Raw genomic sequence first — 26,093 nt, forward strand, 5'->3', positions numbered from 1 at the left:
TAGCCATGAGGGGGAATCGAACTCGGGACGCCGTGTTCGTAGCGCAGCGCGCTAACCGCTCCACTACTACTCCCCCCACACACACGCACTCCCCCTCCCTGTATTGGTTGCGTAGCTGGCTCCACTGCTCACATTGAAGTCGACTAGCGCTACAGATTTTACGCCGGTCTTCATCCTTCGTATGGCTAATCAAGGGTAATTCTTAAGAGATTCCGTTGTAGGTGATTCGCCCATTCGATTTTTTTGTCCAAGAGCTGGTGAATTGTGGGCACCATCCACCCTCCGCCGTCACGTGTACGCTTGGGGTAGTGCGTGGTTACACGCGTAGCCACCGTCGCACACAGGAGAGCGTCTTTGATCTTCCACTTGTGAGTCAGGTGTCCGCCGCGTCTCCCGTGGTCTGTGTTGACGCTGATGTGTGTGCGTGCGTGTGTGCGTGCGTGTGTGCGTGCGTGCAGGCATGAGCACGGTGCCCGAGGTGCTGATCGCGAAGCACTGTGGCCTCCGCGTGCTCGGCATCTCGCTCATCACCAACGAGGCCGTCTTGGACTACGAGACCGAGAAGACAGCCAACCACGCCGAGGTGCTGGAGACGGGCCGCATGCGCGCTGACGCACTGCAGAAGCTCGTCGCCGAGGTGCTGAGCAACGTGTAGCATCAGGAGCTCGGCCGGTGACAGAGCTCCTGTCATCTGCGGCGATGCGGGGGGGACGAGTGTCACGGATCCTATAGTCCGCAAATTTTATGTTCTGTAAATTATCGCACGTAAATGTGGGTGATGGGGGCAGCCAATAATAGGAGTTATCATGGACCCTATGGGTGACAGAAGTCGTGGGTAAGAGGAATCCTACTTAAGTAAACAAGTTTGTTGATATTTCAACAAAAATATTTGGACTGATCACTTAACAAGTGATTACATGTGATGAGTACGATGCCTAGTCACCGAGTCTAAAATTGCACGAGCACTTTTTACAAAATTGCAGGTAAACTTCCAATGGAAATTTGGATGAAAAAATCACTGCCGAGTAGGTGATGTAAGCCAGCACAACGTGTACATTCCCAGAAAATGGATAAATTACCGAATATGTGCAGCATATACCCCTGGCTCCAGGGGTGAAAATTCCGCTCGGTGCCCTCAGTGCGGTGCCCCAATCAACCTGGGTGGCGCAGGGTGGCAGGGCAGTGGCAACACTCGTCACGCCTCGCAGCAACAAGGGCGCGGGTTCAATTCCAAACTCGGCCGTCTATCTGTGTTGGCGTTTGTATGTCCTCCCCCTGTTCTGCATGGGTCTCCTCCGGGTTCTCCAGTTTCTTTCCATGACTGAAACCCACACGCGATGTAACTGGTATTGGCCAACATCCCCAGTGCTGATATACGACCTCCAAATGACTCGATTCGGAATGGCACACAGCATCAACATCGCTCCTTTCATGAGGAACTTGGCCAAGAACCTTCTGAAGAAGTGTCTTGAGCCTCGGCGACGCTTTTCTGGGTGAACAAGCATCATGATAATTGGAAAAATCACTCCATGCCGCATGAGTGTGGCATCTCCAGTCCACACTTCCAGTAGTATGATAGCCCACGTGACGTTTTATGTTGTGTTGCTTCTGATGAGCATGTCACCATGATCAGCGTCGTGTGGTAAATATTGGGTGAAAGTTGTTACAGAACAAACAAAAAACTTGATGTTAACATTTAAAAGGGTTGTAACAGCTATCGTTAATGCTGTCATGAAATTCTGTAAGGTTGTAGTCAAAGTGAATGTAATATGTAACTAATCTTTTACCACAAACTCTATATATTTTAAAATGCTTCAGCTGATGTAGTACTGAATGAATGTGTACAGCTTCTGAAGATTAGAAACACCACAAAACGCTGTATTTTGACAACTTACATACGGCCTGAGTTACTAAATGGGGATACAGGGAAAACACCAGAGGGGCAATGCAGGAGAGAGATTCAATGTTCCCGAAGTAGACGGAAGCCATAGGTCAGGGCTGGAGAGTGGTGAATGGCTGGAGAGCTGTGAATGGCTGGATATTGGAAATCACATTTCCGCATTATTTGGCCTAAAACATCCAATAATTGCAAGATGTATTTGACCATTTGAATTTAGTTGCATGGACTGCAAAGATGCGGTGCCAGTTTTTGCCTGTGGACCTAAGGTCCCCAGCATCTCATGAGACCTGCATCTAATGGGGTGTACACGAATACATGATTGACATTTTATGAATATTCATGGGAATTATTAATGTCGGCTAATGGAGTGCACAAGAGTGTACAAAAAAGATGGGACATGAGACAGGATAGAAACAACGTGAAAATAATTTGATTCTTGGATCGCAAGTCTGAATCATTGCCATTCTATTGAACTGTGGGAGGGAAGGTGTGGAGGGTTTTTTACGGCCTCAATATTCGTGTCGTGAACACACCTCGAGTATTTACTCGGGTACGTGACATTTGGAACCAATTTGAACTTTGCATTGAAACCCAATTAGAACACGTTTCTTGCTTTTTTATCCGCACCAACTCTTGATACTTTAAGGTGAGAAAATGTTTTTAAGTCCGAAGAAAACGTGTCCTAAAAACAGGTTTGGACGATCTTTATTGGTTGAGAAATTAATGGTTTATTTTTTTAATGGTAAAGTTATTGATGCCACGACTACGAGAGGCAGGGTCGGTAACACCTCTGCGGAGTGCTGTCGGATCCCGGCTGTGTCGTTGTTGTTGTTATTGTCCGGCAAGGCATCTTGACGTTTCGCTTCACATGCCGGGAGCAGCCACTCCCACTTCTTCTTCACACGAAGCCAGGGAGCTAGCGTGACGCCGGACAACGTGTGCGGTAACAACCAGTAAACACATCCGGAGAGTTGTCCAGCACGACCGCGAACACCTGCGCAGTGGGGTTAATCACATTTCCGCAATCCCTCAACTTGACCCCCGGCCACGAGCCGACTCCACCCGGGTGATCTCAGGGGCTTTGACTGCGTGTTGTGCGTGGACTCTTTCACCAAACGCTGCGGGTGTTTATATACACATTTCCATGGAGAAAGACGCTCTACCATGTAAAGACCTGACCTGACCTGCTGGATAAACAACATCATTGGATGCAGTCTTTCCTGTCACATTATCATTTCCTCAGGCTGGTCACTATCTGCTGCTGTGTTCAAACTGTACAATAGCAAAGGGATATTTAAGTCAAACTTTGATCCAAGGGTCTATTAAAATAGGAGTTTCAGGATATTACAAAAAACCTATTCGTGTACACGTGGTTTTTAAATCTCTCGGCTTTACACGGCCGAGCCATTTGGCATTCCCCTCAACCACTCCTTGGTGGGTCTCATGGTGGGTCGATCACGAACAGCAGTGCTTCAAAACTTCCTCTAGAAATGCCCAGTTGCGCTTGAATTTAAAGCGGTTGTATAACCCACGGTAAATATTTCATTTCGGTTGCGGGGATTAGTACGGTAGATTTTCTAAAATAAAACAATATTGATAGCATTACATTGCTTGGAAATTACTATTACATGTAAGGCAAACAGTTGGGTCCCTGACAGTAACACTTAATTTTAGTCGAGATATTAATTGAGAAAATCTGTGCTGCGTCTGTCACTGCTGCTACGATTAGCACCTTTACGTTGGATCTCAAATATCACATTTTCAACTCATTTCCTGAGAACTTTTCTGACGTGAATTTGTTCATGAAGAAATGAATACTCGCATGTTAGCATTTACAGAGGACCATTTTCAAGGCGATTTAATTATAATTTTAAAAACATCCCGCAATAATTTTGTACAAGGCATGATCTCTCCGCAGGATGTTTGTTGTTGCCATGGGTGACCTGTCAAGGAAATTGTGCCGCAGTGACCAGAATAACTACACCCTTTTATAGCCATTCTGTAGAAACACACGGAGAAAAAATAAATTCAAGGACGTTTAAATGCGCCAAATGCTGTTTACTTGGGACAAGAAATGTGGCTGATAGTCAAGGAAGCTAAACTCAGCTTGTCTTTCAGAGCTGAAGCATCCCATACCCTGTATAATACATCGGTGGCAGAGGTCGCAAACGGGCTTTGATTCCTTACCCGTACCCGGCCGCACCAGGGTCGCAAACGGGTACGGGTATTGGGTACCCGATTGCGACCTCTGATCGGTGGTGGACAAACCTATTGCAAGGGAAGTACAGATTGGCTGTTGGCGTTTTATTTCTGAGTGCAGTATCATTGGCCACATTAAATCACGACGGTCGATTCATTTAAATGTTTTACAGAACATAACACCGGAATATAAAATATGATTAGTGTGGCTAAAGTACTCAAAGTTATTCTATCGATATGAATCTTGTCATTAATGTACCATTTCCAAAGTGTTTTGGCCACCTTCCTTTCCATTCCATGTGGAGGTTCCGTTTGCTCGTCGTAACATTCAAATCAAAGCACGTCTTAAGACCAAGAACCAAATGCACTTTGTGTTTCAAATTAATTCGTTTAATGTTAAGTAGTAGTGTTTAGATGTCTCTTTTTGTGTTTTAATTTTATCGATGTTATATTGTGGGATCGTAAGAGATGGTGGAGGGTTGAGGGGGGAGGCATTCATCCAAAAGTAGCTTGACCAAGATTGATGATGATTAATATTATTGATGTCAAATTACATCTTAAGTTTATTTTAGAATCGTATTGTTATTAACATAATTGTTTAGAAACGTAGTACAGCATGATTGGAAGTATATCATTTGGTTCTGCTTATCTAACCCCGACACTTGCGTGAGACGCGAGAGGATTACTCGCACAACATCTTGGCTCCATTGCGGTGAAGGAGGGTGCAGTCTTCGGTCCTAAATCCATCAAAGTAACCTTTGAATACCCGTGAAATATTCAGGCATCGATTGCATCGGACGCTTCTAAGCCAGAGGTTCCCAACCAAATCTCTGCAGAGCACCATGCACCTCCACATTTTTTTTCTAAATTAAAAATTGCAGCATCCGTAACCGTGTCACCGAGACCACTTCCCGTTGGCCTTGCGGACCACAGCTGGGGGAAGCGATGATCTCAACAGTGACGACATCGCTGAATGCACCCTCCTGGCTCAAGTGGAGCCACGTTGAAAGTTGACGATCGCTCCCGAAAGTTAATCCAAGCGCTGCCGTACTGTGTTGGTTATACTCCAGTTGCGTGTCTCGTATTGCACACCACTTGTGTTCAAACCAAAGTTATCTCCTTCTGCATTTTGTAGTTATAAAGTCCTATTAAAGTGACTAAAATGCTCGTTGAAATGTTTTGTTATATTTTTGACGTGGTGAGTGGAATGTGCCACATTGCTCGATGCTGAGGGGGTAGGTACATTACTTTACCATCTGCACCCATGCTGCTCTGTCAACTCCCGATAACGCGAGCCTTCTGCTTCAGACCATTGGTGGCACATGCCGGGTTTCACCAGTCACATTTTTCTTGGTTCTTTCGGTAAAGTCACGTAGAAGGGAAAAATATATATATAACAATAACAATTCTCACGACGTTTCGACTGCAACACAAGCAATCATAATCAGGTGTGAAATTCACAGCAATAAAATGTTCTTGTTTTATATTTTTATTATTTTATGTGTCCCGGTGGCATGCTGAGCTGGTACCGCTGAGATCTGAGGTTCTTCTCTGGGCGGCTGCTGGCGATTGATTCGGGTGGAAGGGTGACACAGTGGTAACGCTCGTTGTGAATCATGGCAAGAAGCGCCTGGGTTCAATTCCTGCCTCGGGTGCCTTTCTGTGTTGCGTTTGTATGTCCTCCCCCTGTTCTGCATGGGTTTCCTCTGGGGTTTCCAGTTTCCTGCCGTAGCTAAAAAAAAACACAACGTAACTGGTAGGTCTCGAGACGTTTTTTTTGCAGTAGGTGCTGATGTCGCCGTGTGTAATCCAAATTGAGTGATTTGCAGGTAATGTTTCAACATTATGATGTTGTGACGAATAAAGGTGCATTGTATGTTTATGATCGTCATCTATGGGAGGAAACCAGAGAACACAGAGCACATCCAAGACGGGGAGAACCTCCAAACTCCTCAGAGGTCGGCGCCCGGGTTGGAAATCGAACCCGGTGGAAACTGGAATGGGTTTCGAGACTGCATGCCTGCATTGTGAAAATCGTGTGAGGGCAAGGTCCTGGGAGAGCAGGGATGGGATATTCTGCAGCGGGGGTAGCTATGATGTTGTACCCTCAGACAGAGGCACAAGAAGAAGATGTAATCCACATTCCCTGTTTGCTGTTTTATGAGTTTACAATGCATGCACGGACATTGCTTTCAGTAAATGCAGAAGTTTTAATGCAATCTCTGGTATGTTTGTATTTGTATTACAATGGAAACCTGCCACCTATGTTTTCAGTTTTTGCGGTCAGGAAACGATACAATTGTAACACAGAATGCCTTCCTGACATTACCGTGTAATGTACGTTTAATAAAATGCCATGAAAACTTATTGTAGTGGAAGCTGATAAGCTGACTTACACAATGGTCGTAAGAATTACCCAGTCAGTTTTCAAGCTTAACCCATCATGAATGGTGGGGGCAGGGCAATGACATCTGCAAATGACGACCATTTGTCAGTAACTGAAATGGAAGCATGACAACATATTGATATTGTTCTGTGAATGCACTTAAGAAATGTTTTTTTTATTATGTATGCTCAATTGTGGTTTGATTAGGAAATCATTTGCAGCTAAAAGGTAGAACGTATTGGATAACTCCCTTCCGAAAGCTTGGTTTAGTCAGTGTGTTTATATAACACGCTTTAAAGGAGTATCAACTCTTCTCTTTGGTTCTTTCGTTAAAGTCACGTAGGTAGAAAAATAAAATATTATTTATTATTAAATATACAACTTTTTATTTAATTTTTCTACCTACGTGACTTTATCGAAAGAACCAAAGAGTATGGATTCCTGCAGTCACGAAAGCTTCAAATCTAGTATCAACTCTCGTGCAAACATGTTCTTGGAGATCCGTTAGTTTACCCAGGTAAATGTATTGCCTGTTCTAAGTCATCGGCATCCCATAGAGCAAGGTCTCATATTTGTCACACGCAGGTCATTTAATGTAGTTATTTAAATATAATTTACCTTGTTTTTTTTTCATAATCCCAAACCTCAAAACAAATGTGGAGAAAGGTCAGTGTGGATTGTCCAAGTTACGGATAATATTATTGCATCTTCTGTTAAGCTACATTCTGCACCAGTATAGTCTGATTCTTCTTTTTTTATTTGCTGCATGGGTTAACATTTGTAAGTACGGTATATATATTTTTTTGTAATTTTGGGGGGTGGGGGGGGGTGGAATTCTTTTTATGCTTTTCATGCTTTTCAACTCTGGTTAAAAGTGTTAATGTATTTTCTCTGCCAGGCTGTGTAATACGGAGGCATAATAACTGATCAAGATGATCCATTATCGCAATTTAAATACTTCTGAAGTCAACTGTTGGATAGTGTTACAGAATCCTCGCATATGCATGGTTTTTCTTCCTTGATATTATTGCATTGAAAGATTTTAATCTCAAAGAGCATCGACCTACCTCATTAACATTTGACTAAAATTTAACTCAATGTAACTGCAATAAATGATTTACTGTCAAGATACATTCATTGTCTTAGGGGTCGGTGCATAAAAAACCTATTTAACATGTTGTAATACAATTACATTTTCATTTCAATTTACAAGCAGCTCATATCGAGTCTGCATTAAATGCTGCAATTGCAAATTTTTTTTTAACACAAAATAAAACGTAGTAATTTCCCACATCCTAATATCTAGATTTTCTCTGCAAATTCATTTATTTTTGGGTTAAAATTGAATGACGTGCATTTTATTCTCTCTGGATCTTGCCCTGAAGATGCTTGATGCAGTTTCAAGTGAAACGCAACTAATTGCCGCTGAGTTTGGTCGTGAGAATTGTTCTTCGACTCACCGGTGAGCGAGCCGAAACAACAGCCGCTGGTACACACGCGACAACTACATTTTTTGTCCATGTCGGGCGGTGGAGGGTCTTACAACACAAATTTGGTCAAGTCATTACGTGGCCTAACCCAAATATCAATTGTGAATTGCCACATTACCTGAGACTGTGAACAAGGTGCGACCCAAGGGATAATCTTGCAGGAAAACGGGTGATGATCTGTCCAATGGCGGAGCCAGGATATTCAGGTGGGGGGGGGGGGGCAACCCCTCCAGCAATGAAAAATGATAGGAGCAGCCATCAATTGAGAGTCGAATTCGAACCGCGTTGTGTGATCGGCATCGCGCTCGCTGAAGGTGAATGCCTTCAGGGAAGTCGTGTACTGTATACGCAACTGCGCACAATTCTGTGAGTCACTTATAACTGCTTTGCCGTTACTTATTGCCAATTATGGACTCAGACTATTGTCCTATCATCTCATAGAGTCCCTGGCACACAATAATATGCTACACAGTGGCAGTGAGGGTCGCAAAATGCCGATTTATTACGAATAAACCCCAATGATCCGATCGAAATTAGGGAATTCGATCGGATCATTGGGGGGGGGGGCACGTGCCACCCCCTCCCCCCCCACTGGCTCCACTAGTGGATCTATCCCAATTGTATTATTTGGGGAGGTGCTGTGATGAGTATTATTTATAGCCAGTGCGCCGAGTCGGGCACTGGATACTCCTTGTGCTGAACGCTGGCTGTTTTCAGCCTCTTCCAGGTGCTTTTGTGAGCCTGTAGTTGCATCTGTTAACAAATATAAACGGTTTATCAACACACATCTTACTGCACACAATCATCATGATAGCAGACACACCAGGGCACGCGCACACACTTGGACAGTGCCCAGCATGTAAATACATGTACACAAACAGGCTTAACGAACATAAAGCTACATACGTGAAACATCCACACGCAGGTCTATGTACGCAAGTAAAAATTCACACATGCGTACTATATATAACCACCATTCACCACTAAGTGGGGGTGACATCACCAAGGCGCTTGTGCCAGGCTATGTGCACTTTAAGGCTATGTGAAGTGGCGAACGCCCACTGGCAGGAAGTCATGGGGCAGAGCTAGGTGCCATGGGTTGACTGACCGAGTTGACTGGCCGATGCACAACCTGTACCCCCTACTATGCCTTCTTGCTGCACATACAAACACAATACAAAGCACAGTTGATAAGCACAGGCTTCAAGGCAACAAGTGGTCAGCAAATATACAGCACTAGTTTATATATATATGAGTTACATGTTTCTGGAATCGAGCAAGGTTATAAGAGCTTGTCAAAAGAGATGATGGGAGAGACGAATCAGATAAAAGTTGTGACCTGCAGAGTGGTGAGTGGGTGAGTAAGTTGTGACCTGCAGTGTGGTGAGTGGGTGAGTAAGTTGTTGTGACCTGCAGTGTGGTGAGTGGGTGAGTAAGTTGTGACCTGCAGTGTGGTGAGTGGGTGAGTAAGTTGTGACCTGCAGTGTGGTGAGTGGGTGAGTAAGTTGTGACCTGCAGTGTGGTGAGTGGGTGAGTAAGTTGTGACCTGCAGAGTGGTGAGTGGGTGAGTAAGTTGTGACCTGCAGTGTAGTGAGTGGGTGAGTAAGTTGTGACCTGCAGTGTGGTGAGTGGGTGAGTGTTGTTGTGACCTGCAGTGTGGTGAGTGGGTGAGTAAGTTGTTGTGACCTGCAGTGTGGTGAGTGGGTGAGTAAGTTGTTGTGACCTGCAGTGTGGTGAGTGGGTGAGTAAGTTGTTGTAACCTGCAGTGTGGTGAGTGGGTGAGTAAGTTGTTGTGACCTGCAGTGTGGTGAGTGGGTGAGTGTGTTGTTGTGACCTGCAGTGTGGTGAGTGGGTGAGTAAGTTGTTGTAACCTGCAGTGTGGTGAGTGGGTGAGTAAGTTGTTGTGACCTGCAGTGTGGTGAGTGGGTGAGTAAGTTGTTGTAACCTGCAGTGTGGTGAGTGGGTGAGTAAGTTGTTGTAACCTGCAGTGTGGTGAGTGGGTGAGTAAGTTGTTGTAACCTGCAGTGTGGTGAGTGGGTGAGTACGTTGTTGTAACCTGCAGTGTGGTGAGTGGGTGAGTAAGTTGTTGTGACCTGCAGTGTGGTGAGTGGGTGAGTAAGTTGTTGTGACCTGCAGAGTGGTGAGTGGGTGAGTGTGTTGTTGTGACCTGCAGTGTGGTGAGTGAGTGAGTGAGTTGTTGTGACCTGCAGTGTGATGAGTGAGTGAGTAAGTTGTTGTAACCTGCAGTGTGGTGAGTGGGTGAGTACGTTGTTGTAACCTGCAGTGTGGTGAGTGGGTGAGTAAGTTGTTGTGACCTGCAGTGTGGTGAGTGGGTGAGTAAGTTGTTGTGACCTGCAGAGTGGTGAGTGGGTGAGTGTGTTGTTGTGACCTGCAGTGTGGTGAGTGAGTGAGTGAGTTGTTGTGACCTGCAGTGTGATGAGTGAGTGAGTAAGTTGTTGTAACCTGCAGTGTGGTGAGTGGGTGAGTAAGTTGTTGTGACCTGCAGAGTGGTGAGTGGGTGAGTAAGTTGTTGTGACCTGCAGTGTGGTGAGTGGGTGAGTACGTTGTTGTGACCTGCAGAGTGGTGAGTGGGTGAGTAAGTTGTTGTAACCTGCAGTGTGGTGAGTGGGTGAGTAAGTTGTTGTGACCTGCAGTGTAGTGAGTGGGTGAGTAAGTTGTGACCTGCAGAGTGGTGAGTGGGTGAGTGTGTTGTTGTGACCTGCAGTGTGGTGAGTGGGTGAGTACGTTGTTGTGACCTGCAGAGTGGTGAGTGGGTGAGTGTGTTGTTGTGACCTGCAGTGTGGTGAGTGGGTGAGTAAGTTGTTGTGACCTGCAGAGTGGTGAGTGGGTGAGTAAGTTGTTGTAACCTGCAGTGTGGTGAGTGGGTGAGTAAGTTGTTGTGACCTGCAGTGTGGTGAGTGGGTGAGTACGTTGTTGTGACCTGCAGAGTGGTGAGTGGGTGAGTGTGTTGTTGTGACCTGCAGTGTGGTGAGTGGGTGAGTAAGTTGTTGTAACCTGCAGTGTGGTGAGTGGGTGAGTAAGTTGTTGTGACCTGCAGTGTGGTGAGTGGGTGAGTACGTTGTTGTGACCTGCAGAGTGGTGAGTGGGTGAGTGTGTTGTTGTGACCTGCAGTGTGGTGAGTGGGTGAGTAAGTTGTTGTGACCTGCAGTGTGGTGAGTGGGTGAGTGGGTTGTTGTGACCTGCAGTGTGGTGAGTGGGTGAGTACGTTGTTGTGACCTGCAGTGTGGTGAGTGGGTGAGTACGTTGTTGTGACCTGCAGAGTGGTGAGTGGGTGAGTAAGTTGTGGTGACCTGCAGTGCGGTGAGTGGGTGAGTACGTTGTTGTGACTTGCAATGTGGTGGTTGAACACAGTGTGGATGAGATGAAATGTTATTCTCTTGTGTGGAATCTTGGAATGACTTTTGGTGCATCTCCAGTGAGCTGCTTGTTCAAGGCCTTTGTAAATGCCTAATATCGACAACCAACTGAGCTGGTACGCACCTGGACCAATACCAGGGAGGAGCTATTAGTGTTTGTTTAATGAACAAGTGTGTGACGACATGCACTCACCGTTGCAATCTCCACTTTACGCTCCCAGCTGCACACTTCATTCTGCAAGTCCAGCAACTGGGCCTTGTGCTGGACGTATTCCATCACGGGAGGGACACGGAACTCGGACAGCTGTGCCCGCAGTTGCCTGTTCAGACGTTCTGCCTTCATCCTCTCCTGCTCATTCACCCCAGAGACAACTCAATTAACATAGGATGGCCACCTAGTAAGGCACACAGCTAACCCCTAGATACATTTGTCTACTATTTAAGCATAAACCCCTTGAGCCACAACTCTCAGTTCAATCCGAATCCTGATGTTGCCCATCTCTCACCCTGTCATCTCGACGTTGGCTAGAAACACAATGGTACTGGTAGGAACCTCCTGGTTACACCAGCCCACGGGATATTGTGTCCGTCGTGCAGGGAGGGGCTGGGTGGGGAGGGTGGGGAGGGGCTGGGTGGGGAGGGGCTGGGTGGGGAGGGGCTGGGTGGGGAGGGGCTGGTGGTGAGGGGCTGGGTGGGAGGGGTGGAGCTGGGTCGGGAGGGGCTGGTCACCCCGTGGTGCCCTTATAAAACTCAACGTTTAACCTACTCACGCCGTCTTGTGCCCGCCCTCACAGTCGGGCATATTTGCGGAATACACCACGCCGCCGTTGACCCTGGCCATTGACCGAGCAACCCAACGTTCCTACCAGCTCCCTCCGCAGGAATGTGTTTAACTGTGTGCTGCAGGGTGGAATGATGAACTTATGCCCACTGCCATGCACAATGTCAAGATCCTCACTTCCTCCACCGCCACGGTCTCCACGTCGATGCTCTTCAGCATCTCGTGCCGAGAAGCAATGTCACGCTCCATGGCCCGAGCCTCCTCCATAAGCAGGTTCAGTTTTTTCTGTGACCACAAATGAGACGCCGCTCAACAACCGTGCGTAACCGTAATATGCTTAGCGCAACAAAGACACGCGGAGTACGTGACATAAACATCGCACGTTCACCCCTACGATGGTAACGGTGTCTGTGCCGGGCTTATTGCACTCTGGTCGTTTGTTTGTGTATTGTTTGTTGTTGTAACATGCTGACCTGCCCCTAACTGGACATCTGTGAAAGAGAGCTGTATAGCTCATCGGATCCCTTCAGTCTAAATAAAGATTCTGCTTCTGATGTAGAGAGGAAAGAGGCTTGCTGACTGACAGCTCATAGTACAGTTAAAGGTTGCACATTAACGGAGTGCAACCAAGGGAACGTGTATAAAAGGGGACCTTTTTGCCAGTATCAAAGTATTCTTATATCACCCCGATCTATAAACGTTCTGATAGTGGCATTGTCTTTGTACTGTTTGCCTTTTGGCGTTGTCTGGTCTGACACTGGTGGTGAGACTAGGCCCTATTGAAAGCTGTCTCTTGTGTAGGCCAATGAGTTTCAAAGACATTGCTTATGTAACCAGAGTATGTTTGTTTGCATGTTCACCACAAGTACGTGTGGTTAATGCGAAATTGATTCCTTGGAAAAGGTTTCAATTTGGTGTGTGAACATCTTAACAGCTCGATTTAAAGCTTTCGTGACTGCAGGGATTCATATTCTTGGTTCTTTCGGTAAAGTCACGTAGAAGGGAAATAATAAAAATAAAACAATACAATTATCACGTTTCGATTGCAACACAACCACAGCTGTGGTTTTCACACCTGATGATGATTGCTTGTGTTGCAATCGAAACCTCGTGAGAATTGTATTGTTTTATTTTTATTATTTTAATATCTTAACACCTGTTTTATTGCCAGAAAGGGCAAAACCTATTCTTATTTTTTCCTAAGAGAACGCGTGTCCACTTATCGTCCAACTGTTATTCCTGCCGTTTTAACTGCCTCACAAGCATCTCGTGGTGAGCATCATCACTTCCTTGCCCCATGTCACGAAAGTGTTGCTGTCACCAGCTGCCTAGAGGTGTCGATTAAAGAACGCCGCAACGGAAAAGAAAACAAGCGGCCCTTGCAGGGGCACACCGAGGCCGTACGTCTCGGGCTGTATGACACACATGTGAAGGTGTGTTAATGAGAAAAACAGATGTTGAAGTTACAAATACATCATGATGGTCTTTAAGCAATGTGGCTGTGACACAGCTGTCAAACCATATGGTTTAACCCCGTATCCAAGTACAGGGAAATTGAGTTTTCAGGTCCATACGGCGTACAGCCGTTTCCATACGGGCAACAACAAAACGTTGTTTTGTCTATTTGTTTGTGTTTCTCCCGTGTGATGGGAATTTGTAGGACGAACGTTGAGATTTATAAGGGGCACGGGGTGACCAGTAAGGTCTGAATGGGTCTGTAATAAGGTAGGGGGCACTGATAAGGGGTTGACGGTTATGCTGCAAGGTCACTCCCATACACTTCAATACAATGTCAGTGTAATGCAAAGACATGGCTAGGGCTGACTGTAACTCAAATTATAAGGCTTACAAATAATTTAACTCGTGGGTGTTCTAGCCAATATTATGAGTGAATCTTTTCCATCATTTGCACCCCAGTGCCCCCCTTGCACTCCAGTGCCACCCCTTGCACTCCAGTGCCACCCCTTGCACCCCAGTGCCCCCCTTGCACCCCAGTTCCACCCCTTGCACTCCAGTGCCACCCCTTGCACTCCAGTGCCACCCCTTGAACTCCAGGGCCACCCCTTGCACCCCAGTGCCCCCCTTGCACTCCAGTGCCACCCCTTGCACTCCAGTGCCAGCCCTTGTACCCCAGTGCCAGCCCTTGCACTCCAGTGCCACCCCTTGTACCCCAGTGCCACTCCTTGCACTCCAGTGCCATACCTTGTAGGAGTTGAGGACTTGCAATGTGTTGGCCGCCGTGAGTTTCAGCCTCAGCATGTCCTGGTTCCTCTCGTCAATTTTCTCCACAAATTGATTGTTCTCAATCTGCAGCTGGCTGAAGTCTACCTCGTGTAGAGCCTCTCCCATCTCCTCCTTCTGCAGACACGGCGTATCCCACACATAGCACTGGCTGTTTAAGAATGGGACGTGAGCGAGACTTGTCTTCCCGAACTGATAACCAGACAACTTGCAATGGTTACATGCACTGTCAACTTTTCTCAGCGGCAACTACTCGAACCAGTAGGTTATCCAGGGTCTTTAGAAATGTTGAAGTTACGCATTCGCCAAGAGTGAAACGATGTATTTCCCATTCAGAGTAACGACAGTTCAGTGAAAATAACCGGTGACTGCATTAGTCCGATGTGTTTGTAAAGGATTTCCAGTCGTGTGAGTCTTGAACTCGGTCTTCATCCCGTCTTCCGCACAGCACGTCACACATCAGTGCATCATTCCGTTCAGGCACCACCCCTTCTACCCATACTTTTATCCCCTTCTCCATCCGTTCCCAAAACGTTCCATGACTCTCCACAAATCCCATTCACTTCCCCTAACAGTCTCCCAACCGACCCCCTCATTTCCATTTAGTTTTCCCTTGACAACCAATCCGACCTGATTGTTCTCCACCTTCAAAATCCGATTTGTGTATCCCCTATTTTAGCTGCCCCCATGATAGCTCCTCACCAGTGAGAGGTAAGCACGCTATTCGAAATCACGATGAGGAGCCGTTAGACATAGTGAGTGTATATTAATTAAATTTCCGAATAGGTTTCACCTCTCGGCATCCCTTACACATTTAATAAAGTGTGAGTATGTTAATGAATTGCATCTGAGGAAACATAAACCGTCTCCTAAACCACCGTCTTTCTACATACAGCAGTTGATTGCATTTGCAAGGAAGCTTCCTTTGGGCCTAGTGTATACGTGCAAGTAAGCGATAGCAGTGTGAGGTCACAACGTTGAGGATTTTAGGGGAAATGAATCAGTCTGACCTGCTGTAGCTGGAGGAGCATCTTCTTGTTTTGCATCTTCAGGCTTCCATTCCTTAAACGCAGTTTCTCTATCAGCGTATCCTGCGCCGACATAGCACACAGCAGCAAATCGTGACTTGCGCGTGACTGCGATCTGAATTTTGGAACTTCTCAAACATGCAGGCTCAGTAGGTGGTGTTTACAGTCAGTCTCTTGGCCGAAGGACTGCAAGAGATAACACCCTGAGAATAACGGGGAAAAAAATTCACATAACTTTGTGACTTTGAGTAAATACAGATGCATCAAGTTAATTGAATGTCTTATGAGAGTGAACGACGTGATGTGCATCATAACCGTGACACTAAAACCAACCCCCCTGGCTCGCTGTTCTGGTGAACGTTCTGCCACCAGATATCCGCAGAGACATGCAAACTGCAAGGGAGTTCACACGTTTTCTTGTCAACAACAACCATCATCGACCATGACCTCAGCAGTTTACCTCGCAGCAAACTCGAGTCCCAATCCCCCTTCTGGGATCGCGTTGTCACTATCGTAGAATCTCACCCAGATCCAGAAGATCGCTGGCGAACAGAGTGGAGCAACGTGGATGTCCAGAATGAACACCACATTCGAGATCCAAACATCGCACCCCGTGGCTTTGACGTTCCACCTCGAAAACACTGGCGATGGATTCATCAACTGCATCAGAACGTCACGAGGTCGATGCGCACATGTATGCATATTGAACTTCTTTCACACCGTATGTAGCCAACCGTGCTAATCGCAGCCACATCTCCTTCATATATGGAAAATTAAAGACACACAAGTCACAGTTGTGCAATTGTGGCCATGCAACTGTGAAATCGCAAAACTACACGAACTCCTGATGCCCTCTCATGGTGTGAAAACCACAGCTGTGGTTTTCACACCATGAGAGGGCATGATGATGATTGCTGATGATGATTGCTTGTGTTGCAGTCGAAACGTCGTGATGATTTTTATTAATTTTATTTTATTATTTCCCTTCTACGTGACTTTACCGAAAGAACCAAGAATATGAATCCCTGCAGTCACGAAAGCTTTAAATCGCTGTTCGTGGTGCTGACGTTAGGAGAAAACCGCCACTTTTTTCAAATTTTATTGCTGTGGATTTCACACCTGATGATGATTGCTTGTGTTGCAGTCGAAACGTCGTGAGAATGGCATTTAGCTCCTGAACAGATTGCCATACGTAAGCATAACATGAGAGTGGGGGACAATGTAGTAGCATTACATATTTGTGCATGCACTAAGAGCCATATGGTATGTATAAAATGTCGAACCAGAGTGGGTTAACAAAAGTGCTGCAAGTCTTGGGAGAATGACATTTGCTAGCTGTGAAAGCAATGACCGTGGCAATATCGTCACAAAGAAGTGCATCATGAGACAATCTGGTGTATGAGTGCAGGGAGGCAGTCATTGTCTCACTACGAATAGGTCAAATGGCCTCAGGCTGAATCTCGTTGAGCACGACAACCGCAGTCCTTGAGGCACTGACAACAATGTGAACTATTTGTGAGATTTATCACAAAAAGTTTGGCTTGCTCCCAGCCACAGGCTCCAGGCAGTGCAAACTTTTACACAAATGACCCTCAACATTCTTCATCGTACACGACCCCCCCGAGGGCTTAGACTCAAGGCGAAGCTGCAAAAACACGAATCACTTTTACAATACCTTTGGTGACAAAGAGAATATTATTCGGCAAACAATGCGATATCAAACACACTACACACCAATGCAGAGCCACCCCCACAGCGTATGTTTAATGAAATTAACAACACAATACAACAGCGACATTCATTCAATTTACCTCAATGAAAGATTATTTGAATCAGTACCATTCTTGTACCTATTGTCATCTAAATTACATTAAGAAAAAAACTCTCTCCATGGATGTGCAATGAGCAATTATATTTATCCGTGGTAATGTTTCAACCAAGAAATATAACGAAGCACATCCATCACTAACACTATCTTAAAACAGAAAACAATTATATAGCAAACAAATGTTTCAGGCAATGGCTCCTTTTAAGGGCAATTCGACGAAGGGGAAAATGACGAAAATTTGAATCAATAAATGTTATTGCTAAAAAGGCAGAATTAAGGCTAAACGTGGTCAAAAATGTGTTTACTTGTGTACCACTATCAACACAGACCACTGATATCCTAATAAACATGTTACTGCAGGTCACCTTGGGGTCACTTGAAAACGTGAATCTTGAGCTCATTCCTCATTATGAATTTAATTTGACAATGAATAGGCCACATTGTTAAGCCCCACTCGTCATCCGTATTTGGCCAGACGGCCCTCTGCTCAACGTGTTTGCAATGAAAGAGTGGCGAGGTCAAATCATAGTCAGTTGTTGGCACAGCTCATTATCCCCCCCAGGCAATAAAAAGTTGATTCCCACTTTGTGGGAAGGGAGATCAACAATGGTTAGCATATGGGGGGGTGTCTGGCTCCCACTAAAGCAATGTGGCATTTCCTCCATTGGCTCAGGGCCACCAACAGAAGTGAGTACAATCCCATCGCTCGCTTGGGCAGGGAGACGCTTGTAGATTGTTGGAATTTACCTCTTGCTGACAAAATACAAGCTATATTTTGATTTAAAGCTTTCGTGACTGCAGGGATTCATTTTTCTTGGTTCTTTCGGTAAAGTCACGTAGAAGGGAAATAATAAAATAATATAAATATAAAACAATAAAAATTCTCACGACGTTTCGACTGCAACACAAGCAATCGAAAGAACCAAGAATTATAAAAATACAAGCCGTTCTCAATTTTCTATCGGAATAAAATTGCGCACAAAAATAACGGTCACGTTGGATCAAAATCCGGTCGTAAGCCCATCGCAACAACGCACAAACCACCCGCAGCGGTGCATCCGAGAAACGACGGAGGGACGACTCAAATCCATTAGCCACCTTTATATTTTTGTGAGGTGTCAAAGGACATTCGCAGCCGTGTGCTAAAGTCTAGGAAGGATAAGTACGGGATGCGTGTGGTTGTACCCGAGCATGAATCCTGTCTTCCATGTAGTGCAGGATCTTGTCGGCCGGCAGCCGAGCCAGCCCTCCGGCAGCGTCTCGTCCCTTGCCAGTGCCCGTCTTGGTCTTAAGGATATCGCGCTCGAACTCGACTTGTGCTCTCCTGAACTCTGTCAGCCTAATGTCTGCCTCCTCCATCGTGGCCTGACCTCCACGCCAGACACAAAGGCACATGACCAGCACACCGAACCACCCCATGTTACAATGGTATCTTCCTGCAGAATGAGCTGAGGTGAATGTCGAATACATACATAACACACAGGAAATTATGCTTTTCTTAAATACAGCACAAATTTGATATACTCTAATTTTTTAAATTTAATATTTTTTTTACTATTGCTCAGAAAAGGCCCAAATACCCAAAATGTCAAACGGCCAGCAACAAACATCACCGTTAATTCCGCGTAAGATCAGCGGCATGGCTCGGCTTCTGCAGTGGAAAAACAACCCGGTATCTAATGAGAAAAAGCCAGGCTGGCTCAGCACGGGTCTGATTAGCACGGTTGACTACGTACGGTGCAAAAGAAGTTCACCATACATACTTACGTACTGTGGCCAAAAGTGCTGGTAAACCTGATGCTGCCAACTGCCAAACCTGAGTAGAGTGAGGTCAGACTAGAGGTCGCAATCGGGTACCCGATACACGTACCCTACCCGATACCCGGCTACCTGTACCCGGCCGGATACGGGTACCCGTTTGCGACCCTGGTGCGGCCGGGTACGGGTGGGCCGTGAGTCACTGGTGAGTAACCGTTTGTCACCCATTTCCCAACGTCTTGTCTCTTCTCACAATTGAAGTTCCTAGAATCAACCCACCCGCGCCTGCAACATGGCTTCATCCCAGAGGTCGCAATCGGGTACCCGTACCCGTACCCTACCCGATACCAGGCCGGGTACGGGTAGCCGGGTATCGGGTAGGGTACGGGTACCCGTTGCGACCCTGGTGTGGCCGGGTACGGGTACGGGGGGTAAGGAATCAAAACCCGTTTGCGACCTCTGGGTCAGACACTTGATTGCCGAGTACGACCTTGTAGGTGTCGAGGACTTGCTCAGCCTCCATGCCCGTACTCAACAGCTCGGCCCGCAGCTGCTCCAGTTCCGTCTGTGCCAGCTCGCACTTCTGTGCCGCCGTGAGCCGCAGCGGTCGGTCAGTCGAACTGCCTCGCGACCGTGAGCGACGCAGCCCCCGGGTCTGAGAGAGGTTGCAGAGTGCACGTTGGTTAGAGGCATTCAATAGAACAGATAGTGTTTTTCGATTTAAAGCTTTCGTGACTGCAGGGATTCATCTTCTTGGTTCTTTCGGTAAAGTCACGTAGAAGGGAAATAATAAAATAATAAAAATAAAACATAATAAAATAATTCTCACGATGTTTCGGCCACAACGCAAGCAGCCGTCCTCAGGTGAAGAACAGGTCTGTCGGAAAAACCTTCCTCCCCTAACTCAGCTTAAATATACGCTGCCAAGCTTGGCGGTGTTCATTCGGACGCTGTCTTTCCGACAGACCTGTTCTTCACCTGAGGACGGCTGCTTGCGTTGTGGCCGAAACGTCGTGAGAATTGTATTTTATTATGTTTTTATTTTTATTATTTTATTATTTCCCTTCTACGTGACTTTACCGAAAGAACCAAGAAGAAGATATTGTTTTGCCAGATACGTTTATTTTAGAGAAACATCAACGTGCAATGACACAAAAAATATACATGGTTATTTTGGTCAATTCTTTATCTATTTCCCAACAGTTTAACACGTAGGCTTTTGCGACCAATATTATTCATAATAAAGGTTTCCGGGTTTGATCGCGTAAGTATAAATGTGTCATAACCCTCTACCACCCGACACAGCTAGTAAGGTTTGTCACGTAAACAACGCGTCAATTAGTTTACTACTTCAGCACCACCGGTGTCTTGGAGAGTAAATCCCCAACATTTGCAATGAAAATCAACTGCCTGGGAGTTTAAGTCCAGAAATTACGATTGAATTTCAATGCAGTTCAACATGATCTGATAGTTACATTTATTATCGACAGAAACTTCAAAGCGGTGATGCACATCTGTAATCAAGTACAGTAGAGGTGTGAGACTGCTTACCTGTTGGGCTCTGAGGTGGCTAGGAGATGGTAGTGCAACAAATAGATTACTAATGTGTGGATTGAGTGTTATTGCCCCATATATGTTGTTTCCCTGAGTACTCCAAATATAGAAATTAAGGAATTGATCAAATATCTAAATGGAGTACTCAAAAATAATCTTTAGATTCAATCACTGGATTTTCTATTAAAAGCATAAGAAAATATGTACATATATAAATCAAATTGACTGCAGGAGCCAAATTGAATTGTTGTAATCCGAGTCCTTGAGAGATGGCAATGGTATTCTTAGGTTTTTTCGGTAAAGTCACGTAGGTAAAACATCAAAATTAATGAAAATAAAATAAAATTAAAAACAAAAATCACGACGTTTCGGAGGCAACACAAGTCTCCGTCATCAGGTGGGACCGTCACAGCCGAATTAGCTGCATCAAGTGAGGCAATGATTCAAGAAGTAATCCCTTATAAGCAAGTTGAAGGGATTACTTCTTGAATCATTGCCTCACTTGATGCAGCTAATTCGGCTGTGATGGTCCCACCTGATGACCGAGACTTGTGTTGCCTCCGAAACGTCGTGATTTTTGTTTTTTATTTTATTTTATTTTCATTAATTTTGATGTTTTACCTACGTGACTTTACCGAAAAAACCTAAGAATATGATTCCTTGCAGTCACGAAAGCTTCAAATCTAGAAGATGGCAATGGCTTGAAAAGGCCTTCATCCAGCAGTGATAGATCATGGCTGATGAAGATATATAGTATATGCTATCCGGAAATTTACTCCAATCACAGCGTGAAATAGTGTAGAACCGGGTTGTTCTCATTTTGTCGTCAAAATTGTTCTGTCAATTACAGTTGTGGACATAATATTTCTAGTTTTCCCCTTTTGTACTTGGAAAACACAACAACACTGCCAAATGTTGTTTTTCAACCCAAAACTTTGTGATTCCAATTACTACAGTTGCCCAGTTCAATGGCTAGCCCTCTCAACTTGCGAAACACTTTTAAATGTTTTCATCAATCATGATGCAAAGAAAATAAAACTCGCTTTGTTGCCCATGTGCAATATATCACCACTGATATATAGATGCACGTTGCATTGCATACTGACCTGCAGATCCTGCATTGAAGTGGTGGGTGTCGGACCCTGAGAAGGAGTGCTGTTTAAATCTTTGGGATCCAAACGGTTAAAGTATTTCTCAAACATCTCCGTCTCTGCAAGCAGGACTTCATTTGTTTGCCTACATAAAAGGCAAATAGCAGATGGGTAAAGATTATTGGGCTGTGCTTTTGACCGACATATATCACCAACAGCAATTGGTGTCTTACACAGGAAGACGCTGTTACAAGTGAATGTGGATTAGACTACTGCTGTGTCAGACATATTGGGTATATTTTACAGATGATCATAATACTAGCCCACGTCTCACCGAATTGAGAAGTCAAAACTTTACTTTGAAACTGCAAAATCAAAGTACATTCTAGGGATACTGTACATTGTGAGAGATGTCCCGAATAAATCTAGAAGTTACCATCATACTCTGTCCGAAATAATAGAATTTCCATGTAACATTTCTGATAGTGTATTCATATTGCAAACGTTGTTAGGGTTCAAGAAGGAAATATAGTTGCAAGGATTACTCATGGGAGTGTGAGTGCTTGGTTAAACAGGTCACATTTGTAATGAGATTTGACCAACATGTTTTTAATGAGTTCCATTACACGGTGTGGATCTGTATACTTGATCATGGGTATATACGTCTGGAGCGAGTGCATTTCACTACTGAGCACAACATAGACGTTTCATACGAGAAAACCCCCGAATTCTTTGAGGCCAATGTGCCAAACCAAATAGGATCCATTGGGTTGACACCTGCAAAATGCCACTTCCCATGTGATGTCATTAGAAACCCTGTGATTTGGCAGCTATATATTATGTAGCTAAGTCTAGATTTGAAGCTTTCGTGACTGCAAGGATTCATACTCTTAGGTTTTTTCGGTAAAGTCACGTAGGTAAAAATAAAAAATAAAAATTATAGAAATAATAATAGAAATAAAATAATAAATCATGACGTTTCGGAGGCAACACAAGCTTCCTTCATCAGGTATAAAACGGCACAGCAAAATAACTGTAGTGGGAGTTATTTGTGATGGGACATTTTTTTTATGTCTTTACCCTATATAATGTCTCATCACAAATAACTCCCATTACAGTTATTTTGCTGCCTTTTTACACCTGATGAAGGAAGCTTGTGTTGCCTCCGAAACGTCGTGATTTATTATTTTATTTCTATTATTTTTATTATTTATTTTTATTTTTACCTACGTGACTTTACCGAAAAAAACCTAAGAGTATTATGTAGCTACTCCATAGATATATAAACAAATGTAACTATCCTCATATAACACGGTGAATTCCCAAACCCAGTACTGTACATGTGGAAAACAAAACCCTTGGCTGCACACTGGAATAAACAAGGCATTCCAAAGGGTGACTCTCTCTCTCTCTCTTGGTGTCTCTCCCTGTCCCTATGGGGTCTGACTCAATCATGGGAGCCCACTCTTCCCCTTGCTTCCTCTGTCTCTTGCGGTGACTCTCTCCCTTTAGAGCAGTGGTCATAAGTGGCCTTTAGTGCGGCCCATGACGAGTAGCCCCCGACAATACACAACGTGTGACAAGACTACCCATCATCATGGTGCTGCTGTCAAACCCAGTGATACCCAATCGTCTCAAATGTGTGGCGGCCCTCACACCGATGATGTCTTATCGGCAAAAGTGTCCACCCTCTAAGAATGAGTGAAAAACCCTGACTTGGAGTCTCTCTCTCTCTCTTGTGGTCTCTCTGTCGCTGTCCCCTGGGGGTCCCTCTCCCTTGGGGGGTCCCTCTCTGTTCCGTGGGGGGTCCCTCTCCCTTGGGGGGTCTCTCTCCCTTGGGGGGGTCTCTCTCTCTCTCCCCTGGGGGGGTCTCTCTCTCTCCCGTGGGGGTCTCTCTCTCTCCCCTGGGGGGGGTCTCTCTCTCTCCCTTGGGGGGTCTCTCTCTCTCCCTTGGGGGGTCTCTCTCTCTCCCTTGGGGGGTCCCTCTCTCTCCCTTGGGGGGTCCCTCTCTCTCCCTTGGGGGGTCTCTCTCCCTTGGGGGGTCTCTCTCTCTCCCTTGGGGGGGTCTCTCTCCCTTGGGGGGTCCCTCTCTCTCCCTTGGGGGGTCCCTCTCTCTCCCTTGGGGGGTCCCTCTCTCTCCCTTGGGGGGTCTCTCTCCCCTGAGGGGTCCCTCTTTCTCCCTTGGGGGGTCTCTCTCCCTTGGGGGGTCTCTCTCTCTCCCTTGGGGGGTCTCTCTCCCTTGGGGGGTCTCTCTCTCTCCCTCGGGGGGTCTCTCTCTCTCCCTTGGAGGGTCTCTCTCCCCTGGGGGATCCCTCTCTCTCCCTTGGGGGGGTCTCTCTCTCCCCTGGGGGGTCCCTCTCTCTCCCTTGGGGGGTCTCTCTCCCTTGGGGGGTCTCTCTCTCTCCCTTGGGGGGTCTCTCTCCCTTGGGGGGTCTCTCTCTCTCCCTTGGGGGGTCTCTCTCTCTCCCTTGGGGGGTCTCTCTCTCTCCCTTGGGGGGTCTCTCTCTCTCCCTTGGGGGGTCCATCTCTCTCCCTTGGGGGGTCTCTCTCTCTCCCTTGGGGGGTCTCTCTCTCTCCCCTGGGGGGTCTCTCTCTCTCCCTTGGGGGGTTTCTCTCTCTCCCTTGGGGGGTCTCTCTCTCTCTCCCTTGGGGGTCTCTCTCCCTTGGGGGTCTCTCTCTCTCCCTTGGGGGGTCTCTCTCCCTTGGGGGGTCTCTCTCTCTCCCTTGGGGGGTCTCTCTCTCTCCCTTGGGGGGTCTCTCTCTCTCCCTTGGGGGGTCTCTCTCTCTCCCTTGGGGGGTCTCTCTCTCTCCCCTGGGGGGTCTCTCTCTCTCCCTTGGGGGGTTTCTCTCTCTCCCTTGGGAGGTCTCTCTCTCTCCCTTGGGGGGTCTCTCTCTCTCCCTTGGGGGGTCTCTCTCTCTCCCTTGGGGGGTTTCTCTCTCTCCCTTGGGGGGTCTCTCTCTCTCCTGGGGGGTTTCTCTCTCTCCCTTGGGGGGTTTCTCTCTCTCCCTTGGGGGGTCTCTCTCTCTCCCTTGGGGGGTCCCTCTCTCTCCCTTGGGGGGTCTCTCCCTCTCCCTTGGGGGGTCCCTCTCTCTCCCTTGGGGGACCCTCTCTCTCTTGTGGGGGTCTCTCTCTTTCCCCCTGGGGGGGGGGTCCCTCTCCCTAGGGGGTCTTTCCCTTGAGCGGCGGCGGGGGGGGGGCCTCTCTCTCTCCTCTCTCTGTCGGCAGTCCCGCTCTGTGCGAGCCGCTACCACCCCGCTACTACTCACTGCAGGCCGCGTACGCGCTGCGCCAGCGGCTCCTCGAGCGGCGGCGATTCGGCGCGAGGCGGCGCGACCTCCTCCTCCTCCTCGGCCATGCTCTCCGCGTCGCGCTCCGCCATCGTGGTCGTCATGGCAACGGTGGGGTGGGGGGTGGAAACTCCGCGGGCGGTTGCCCAGGGAGACGCGCCTCGACGTCATCAGCGCGTGGACACGAACGCCCGCGGTGGGAGGCGGGGCGGTGACGGCGAGCGAATGACGTCATCGCGACTCGTTGTGAATTGCGGGAGTGACGTCATTGTTATGGATGTGTGTGTGTGTCGGTGGATGGTGTTTCAGTTCTATTTCCATATATTTGGTAGAGCCCTGTGAGCCATTCGGCTCTTGAATCGGGTGTAACCGCAACAAACAAAAAACATGAACAAGAAAACATATTAAAGTGAATATGCGCAAACAGATAAATCCAGGAAAAAACTGCTAAATGTTCGTCGCTGTTGATTTGATTCTGCGTGATAATCTTGCATTTGGGATTCTACATTGGCGTTCTATGCACAGCATGTATATATATTGATAGCGTCTCCGTCTGTAACGTGCGCTACATAAAACATATGCACGGTTAGTTTTACACGCAGTTGAGCTTTCGCGGCCAATATTGATTATAGAGCTTTTTCTGGTTAGATCGCCTAAACTATGAATGTGTCTCGATTTAAAGCTTTCGTGACTGCAGGGATTCATCTTCTTGGTTCTTTCGGTAAAGTCATGTAGAATGGAAATAATAAAATAATAAAAAGAAAACATAATAAAATAATTCTCACGACGTTTCGGCCACAACGCAAGCAGCCGTCCTCAGGTGGAGAACAGGTCTGTCGAGAAGACAGCGTCTGTCGTAAGAATTATTTTATTATGTTTTATTTTTATTATTTTATTATTTCCATTCTACGTGGCTTTACCGAAAGAACCAAGAATATGAATGTGTCGTTAAACCCGCCACCACCCGACAGCCAATTAGTAAGGGTTTTCACGTAAACAGAACATATTTGTGTGTTGGAGAGTGAACCCACAAATTTATATATTTGTGGGTTTACTCTTCAACACACCGGTGAGTGCTGTACTAGTAACGAATTGTCACGTTCTGTTTACGTGACAAACCTCAACTAATTAGCTGTGTCGGGTGGTGGCGGCTTTAACGACGCATTTATATT

At 46.4% G+C, this 26,093-nt stretch overlaps 2 protein-coding genes across 4 annotated transcripts in view; one reads left to right on the top strand and one right to left on the bottom strand.

The window, feature by feature from the left end:
• LOC144727663 (purine nucleoside phosphorylase-like) overlaps positions 1-6,466 on the top strand; it is a 35,617-nt gene extending 29,151 nt beyond the window's left edge. For all 3 annotated transcript variants that reach the window (XM_078606646.1, XM_078606645.1, XM_078606648.1), the window contains exon 6: positions 459-6,466. In XM_078606646.1, the coding sequence (XP_078462772.1) occupies positions 459-655 (197 nt within the window). In that variant the 3' untranslated portion in view covers positions 656-6,466. The remainder of the gene's footprint in view (positions 1-458) is intronic.
• On the bottom strand, positions 4,203-25,025 carry CFAP263 (cilia and flagella associated protein 263). The gene is made up of 9 exons (XM_078606644.1): positions 24,901-25,025; positions 21,649-21,778; positions 19,479-19,643; positions 18,416-18,595; positions 15,385-15,465; positions 14,336-14,491; positions 12,311-12,418; positions 11,546-11,701; positions 4,203-8,728 (listed from the first exon to the last, which is right to left on the bottom strand). The coding sequence occupies exons 1-9, from the start codon at positions 25,023-25,025 to the stop codon at positions 8,630-8,632; spliced, it is 1,200 nt and encodes a 399-aa protein (XP_078462770.1). The 3' UTR covers positions 4,203-8,629.
• Positions 25,026-26,093: the final 1,068 nt, after the last annotated feature.

Source organism: Lampetra planeri, chromosome 26 (assembly GCF_965212315.1).
Source record: "Lampetra planeri chromosome 26, kcLamPlan1.2.h2, whole genome shotgun sequence".
In the NCBI taxonomy this organism is placed as follows: Eukaryota; Metazoa; Chordata; class Hyperoartia; order Petromyzontiformes; family Petromyzontidae; genus Lampetra; species Lampetra planeri.

Bases quoted from the DNA above. Each gene is read 5' to 3' on its own strand.
- CFAP263 (XM_078606644.1), bottom strand. From the start codon at position 25,025: ATGACGACCACGATGGCGGAGCGCGACGCGGAGAGCATGGCCGAGGAG. The intron at 18,596-19,478 runs GTCGTACTCGGC...CGTGGAGGTCAG, and splicing joins AAGTCCTCGACACCTACAAG to GCCACGATGGAGGAGGCAGA. The intron at 8,729-11,545 runs GTGAGTGCATGT...ATTTGTTAACAG, and splicing joins GTAAAGTGGAGATTGCAACG to ATGCAACTACAGGCTCACAA.